The 6,794-nt window shown below is 32.5% G+C and overlaps 1 protein-coding gene across 1 annotated transcript; it reads left to right on the top strand.

The window, feature by feature from the left end:
* The first annotated feature begins 341 nt into the window (after window positions 1-341).
* LOC128176395 (C-type lectin mannose-binding isoform-like) lies at window positions 342-6,794 on the top strand. The gene is made up of 4 exons (XM_052842696.1): window positions 342-789; window positions 2,226-2,302; window positions 5,298-5,379; window positions 5,870-6,794. The coding sequence occupies exons 1-4, from the start codon at window positions 483-485 to the stop codon at window positions 6,106-6,108; spliced, it is 705 nt and encodes a 234-aa protein (XP_052698656.1). The 5' UTR covers window positions 342-482; the 3' UTR covers window positions 6,109-6,794.

The following is a 6,794-nucleotide window of genomic DNA, read 5'->3' as shown; positions in this document are numbered from 1 at the left end:
TAAAGCACAAATAAAATGCAGTTTGCGGATACTGGGTAACATTTTACACAATGATTTACAAACAAACAAGTTATTTTCATATAAAAGATTTGCAATTTTTAGAATAGTTACTGAAATTTGAAAGCATTTATTCGATTCCATACATTTGATTTTAGAGAAGCTGAGGTGAACTTATTCAAAAATTGTCTCCCTTATTTTTGTTTAACATGATAACACATAGCTTTTCATACAAAATTTATGGTTTTTATTAACTTCAGTGTCTTACAATGTATGCAATGTATGTGACATTTTCTCTGCATGTCGGCACTTCTTCATAAGTGTGATGTTTTCAGGAAATCAATATTAAAAGGTGTGGAATTGCTAGTAAAATAACGTGGGTATACTATTCGACCAATCATAGTGCATTTATTAAAATATTGTATGACTAAACACAAAAACCAAACACAATTAGTAACAAAGTCATTTTTGTGTGTGTTTTTAAAATGAAACGCACTACATATTTTGTTTGTTTAGTAAATATATTGGTACAAGGAGATTTCAATTCTAATTTCATGTTAAGAAATCCGTCTTACGATAACAGAGGAACTAATGCAGTCCATGTTATTTCATCATCAAATTCTAATAGTCGTTTAGCCTGTGCATCTCAATGTACAGCTTGGGGTGAGTGTAAATCTGTGATGTTTAACATGAACACCAACGAATGTCAACTTCTGTCTATTCACATGGGTGACCAATCGGACGCAGGACCACATAGTTCCATAGGTTGGCTGTACTATGAAAAGCAATTTGGTAAGTACTTTTTGACATTTGTCCCCATGACGGAAAAAGTTTTGGTTTTTCCTTATTTTTCAAGAGGAAATCTCGATATAACAATAAAACAGTATTTCCATAAGTTGTTGAAAATCTGGTAAATCTACTTTCATATTCGATTAACTACTTGCCCGAAATAGCAAAAATGAGAGCAAAGTAGTGGACACGCTTTAGCGGTCAGTGGTAGTGTGTAGCCAAAAATATATTTGCAAAGATATAATATTAGCATGCGCGGATCAAAAATTTTTTTTCCAAGGGGGGGGGGGGGCGGTCCGACGGTTAATAGAGTTTACCAGAGGGAGTTTCGTAGTGTAAATTTAAAGACAATTGAATTTGGCGGGGGGGGGGGGGGGGTGCTCTCTGACTTCCCTTTAGATCCGAACATGAAGAGTGAATATACTTAGCGGAAATTTTTATAGAATATAAATAGAAATTCAGATTTAATTTGTTAAAAGTTTAAATTTAACCGATTCCGTTCTTGAACTTGCGATTTTATTTTTGATGAAAAAACTTTTCAGAACGGGCTATCCAAGAACGCGGGTTGACAATTAACGTCGTTGTAGAAAGTGTAGGGCGAGTTCATCATGCACCAGGCAGATGCATTAGATCGGCAATTGTGGTTAAAAATTGCAAATAAATTAGTATGTCCTCGCGTTTTTAGATAACATACATTTTAGAAGTCATATATTTATTTGTGAAGCATGAACAGATTATGTTTAGATTATGTACAAAACAGCCCTTTATTTGAAATTTACATAAAGGAAACATATTTTAGAGTGGTTAAAAATTATAGTGAAATTAAACACAAAGAATAATTTTTAAGAAATGCAACGCACTACATCGCCGTCCCTGTTTCGAAATAAGAATCCTTGAGCATGTATATGTGATTGAGTGTTGACATTTTATTGAAAATTAATAAAAAATGCAAAAATAAAATTTGAAAAATATGTAAAGGAAATAATTCGGATACAATTCATACTCAAAATTGTGTATAATTAATCAAAACACACTGTACATGTTGTACATGTGTGAAGTGTTATTTCTCATATAATTTCTCATATAATAAATCTGGCCTATGCCAATGTAGCAGTTTTGTTTTTATTGCTCTATCTGATTTTGGACATATTCATTATTAGTTGATAATCTTGAATCATATATTTAATGTTTTCTTTCTAACTATAAATATGTTTAATTCATTTAACATAATGTACAAAAATGATTTTAAACAAAACTTTAAGGGCCTTTTGTATAGTATATCATGCATCAATTTAATAGTAGAATTGATATACAGTATTTGATAGATTTCCAGTAAATATAATTGCTTTTCAGTTTTAATATGCATAATGTCTTGCTATTGGTTATATATCACTTCACACAATGAAGTTAACAAAATGAAGTAACAATTTTTTTTACAGATTGTACAATATGGCACCAACGTTTCGGTCATTGGTACTTGTTGGATTCTAATTACAGAACATTTAATGACTCACGGGTACGTGGATATTTGAACACCTAGTTTATTTTTCCTTTTAATCTTGAAACTTGATTTCAAACGCTTTTCAGGAAATTTGATCCCGTACCAACCAAGTTCATACACCGGTGAACTTTTTAAAACTGCTGTTTATTATTTATATTTACATTTGAAAAAGGCAAATCGTCCAGAATTGTTAAAATTACCGAAATTGTTTACAGTTATCAAACTGGCAAACGATAAGCGCGTGCGATGATCATTGTGACGTCATGAAAAGGTTTTCGCTATTCTATAGGTTTATGAAGGAAACATATTTGCAAATATAAATATTCCAATCACACCAGAATGGCTTGAACTGAGATCTGATTATGTTTTTGGAAGTTAATTTTAATCAACTCTCCTATGCAGTTACTCTGGCAAACCGAAAGTGAAACAGTGTTTGGACCTAAGCACAAATCATCACCGATCTTGAAAATAATAGATAAATTCGGTGTACTGTATGCTGTACCATTGTTTTTCAAAAGAAAAGTATCTATAAATACCTTGAAAATAGTCAGATTTTATATAGTACGAACAATTCAATTGTTTTTGTAGTTGCATGTATTCCTACGCTACAGTTCAATATAGTCTCGATCATCCAGACGCTCGGCTGTCTCCGTATATCTCCGACAAGCAGAGAGTCTCTCTTGGTAGTCGGAGATAACGGAGACAGCTGAGAGTCTGGTTGAACGAGACTAGAGTTCAATATTGCTTGGATCCAGACGTGTACAATTTTTATAAACATTTCGATTACTGATACACAGTTTGATGGAATTAATTCTATCTTTAAATATTACACAAAATGATTCATATGGGGTTTTCTCGAAATTCTTGTCGGAAAAGTTCGAGAATTCATATTATAAAAATTTGCATAACATATCGTTGATTTTAAAATTGATAATAATCAATAAAATCAACTCAAGACAGTACTTCAGTTCTTTGATTTATCCTATAGTATTTAAATAAGAACGATGCGCACACCTACCTAGGATAGCAAGTGTAAAGGACAAAGTAAAATATAGAATTAAACATAAAACTGGATTAGTCTGATCACCAATTAGAATTTTAATTAATTAATTAATTTTGCTTTTAAAGCGCTAAGCATAGCTGTCGTTAGACTTCTACTTCCGGTGCATCAAATAACCGCCCCCTATGAGCAGAAATATAATACATTATTTTAACTCTTTAGGGAACCAGTTTCAGGGGTTTACATAGTTGCACGGGCTATTGTTACCGTCTTCCTTGGAAGACGGTAGAAAGAGTTGAAATAATTTACATTTATTTCATTGGTTGAAATACTGTTCGGCGCAAGGGAGATAATTTTACTGATTATCTTTTTTGAAATTCAGCCTTTCGATTTTCAGGTCCACCTAGTTGAAAGTAACATGCTACAATATCTATTGAAATCATCTGTTTTCTTTTACCATTGTTTATTCAAATATTTATACCAATATGTAAAAAAAAAAATTGATGCGATATGCCTAATATCGGTAAAGTTATTTGCACCTTAGATATATAAATGCAGTGGTTTAACTTTGATTTTATCAAAATAATACGAGTCTACGATTCTACCTAAGATCTCTTTCACCCTATAGTCGATCTCAACTTACAAGCTCGGTACACAGTTCTCAATTTTAGACACGCAGGCTTAAACGACACATGATACAAATATGTTCGAATAAATCCACTCGCCATGCTATGTAGAGGAAGGTGACATTTATATAAAAAAAGAATTAAACTGTCTTTGATAACTAATTGCTGTTTAGGGTTTGTTCTAAAGACGGTAAGCTTTTTAAAAAAGCTAAACTTGTGAATATAAGGTTCGAGCTATTCACCTCTGCGAATGTTATTGTCATTTAAATTTTAAATCACAAGCATCAAACATGGCTATGATAATATTAGGCAACCCAATGTTTATATTATTAACCACTCTACACGTGGTTGAACACGAACGATAACTCTGTTTCGAGTATCATCGTTTAATTTAAAAAACCGCTAGTTGGTGAAATAAGACATACATCTTAAAAGATGTTGATGTTTTAACATAAATCAAAGTAGGATATGATATGAAAATCGACCAGAGAATATTTTGAGAATATTATCCGAACACTTATACTTCCGCTCGAAATTTCACAGGAACTGAACAAATCTCGGTGAAGTCTCGTGGACTTTCATTCGAGCACCTCTGGATTTATTACATACTTAGCAACGACAAAGAAAACATTCCGAACACATTCGCAGGGGTGAATTGTGAATCCGGGGCTTAGGTACATCATTGCAGGGGCTGCCACGCAGTCTTGATGAAATATATTGCCTAAACAGAAGCTGAAATATACTATCAGTACTTTGATTATTATATGCATTTGAATGAAAACAAAATATTAGATTCATAATATATTAAACATGCCCTCCGTTAACTTGCCTGAATTCTTGGTTCTGTCGAACTTTTCTTCCGGGTGGTAAAGCTCCTATTGTTCTATACCTAATTTTCAAATGTGTGCACAACGGGAACACATCGTAAAGCTCAGGTGAGGGCGTGAGGGCGGGGCATAATTTCTAGAGGTGTGAACGCCTCCGGGGCTTCCAGTCTACTTGCGGTCGTGAACGCTGTTAATCGCTATAGGAAATAAATACACAGGAAATAACTGTTAAAAAAAGATAAATATATTGCATAAAGCGGATATATATCAATATTATCCGGACGTAAAAAAGACTTTTTGATGTCAGAAAACAAAAAAAAACTTGGTAATAAACTTGTTTGAGTACAAATGAAATAAACAATTCTTGGCTTTGTAGTTTGCTTGTGATATTTTGCCACTTTAGTGAAGTAATAAAAATGCCATATTAATTCAAAATGGATAGATAAAAATTGAAAACTTAAATCCTGTAATGTATCTTAGTCCCTTGAGGCAAATCGACTTTTAATCACCTTTTGTTTATATATACTACAGCATACATATTGTATCATTTTTCACAGACTTTTTGTGCCAGCCTGTCTCCTCCGGCTTACGTTATTGAAGTGCAATCTGAAACGGAAAATGATTGGCTAATCGAGCTAAGTAGGTTTTCATTACATAATAGACTCAACAATCTTTTTATGTTTTTTACCGGAACGAATTTGATGGCTGCATAGGAATTATACTCTTACGCTACAAACTTGCATACAATTTAAATTTATTTTTTTTTCATATTTTTCATACACTTTTTTTTATTTAGGAATATTTTGACACAGAGTTAGTTAAGATAATTTTTTAAACCTGTTTTCCGTTGAGGGAAAGATCATATCAATTTAAAAAAAATGGAATTTATATGATATGTGAACAAAAAAACATTCTAATACGAGCTGTTAAAAGCATATCAATCTAATGTATCGTAGCGGCATATTCATAACAGAATAAAACGTTGAACACAGTTGAAATTCCTTAGTTCTTTCAAGCTGATTTTTCCGATAAAATGTTTTATTAAATAAAAGGTAAAGAACAGAAATTATGAACATGCATTAATCAATTAAATTCTGTAATAATAAATCCAATCTTTTCTAATACATAGCATCTACCCTATGTGGAGTACCTTACGAATACTGGCTGAACGGATATGATACCGATAACTCTGGGACGTTTACGTGGATTGATAGTCAAACTCCGTCAACTTACACAAACTGGTACACTGGTGAACCGAATGGCATTGGTTCTGAGAAATGTATTGCATCATCTACTGGATATGAAGGAGCGTGGGTTGATATTCCATGTACATTTAGTAGACCAGTTGTTTGTGAAAGAAATTTTTAGAAGAAATATATATTAAGTGACCAAGCAAATAGAACACAAAACAGCGTTGTACATGTAGTTAGAGTAGTTGAGATTAATTGGAGTTACTTACAATTTAAAAAAGATGATTTTATGTATTGCTGTATTGTTTTTTTCTTATAAATGAATCACAAGAAGTACCGTGACCCCGTCTATTAGTTTACTGGCAGCCGAAGTCTCAAACCGGAAGCCGCGCCCAGAATACATGCATTGAGTCCACGCTTAAGGATAAAGTGCGAAAAGTTTTCATGCATTTGAGTAAATATATATATGTATTTAAAAACGTACATTTAATCTTTCTAGGCCCCCTACGTATTATCCAAATTCTATAAAAAAAAAACAACAAATAGTTTTATTAATCAAAATATTATTGCTCGTGTTCTTGTAGCGATTTGTGGAATGGGTTGCGTGTATAACCGAATGCAGAATGCCCTTGACGGTCAATATAATTAAAGTTAAATCTTTATCTTGTGTTTTAGACAAAATCAATATAGAATATACATTTGGAGTGACCAACACATCAAACAATAGGCAATCTTATAAATGTTAATGTTCATGTTATCCGGCTTGGTTGGAATATATATGCACATTTTTTTTTTTTTTACATATTATGTGACATACGTTTATACTTTTGTTTCTGTACTTTGTAACGTACAAAACCAGTCACA

The sequence above is a fragment of the Crassostrea angulata genome, chromosome 3 (genome assembly GCF_025612915.1).
Source record: "Crassostrea angulata isolate pt1a10 chromosome 3, ASM2561291v2, whole genome shotgun sequence".
Lineage (NCBI taxonomy): Eukaryota > Metazoa > Mollusca > Bivalvia > Ostreida > Ostreidae > Magallana > Magallana angulata.
This window is presented reverse-complemented; position numbering and strand designations above follow the sequence as displayed.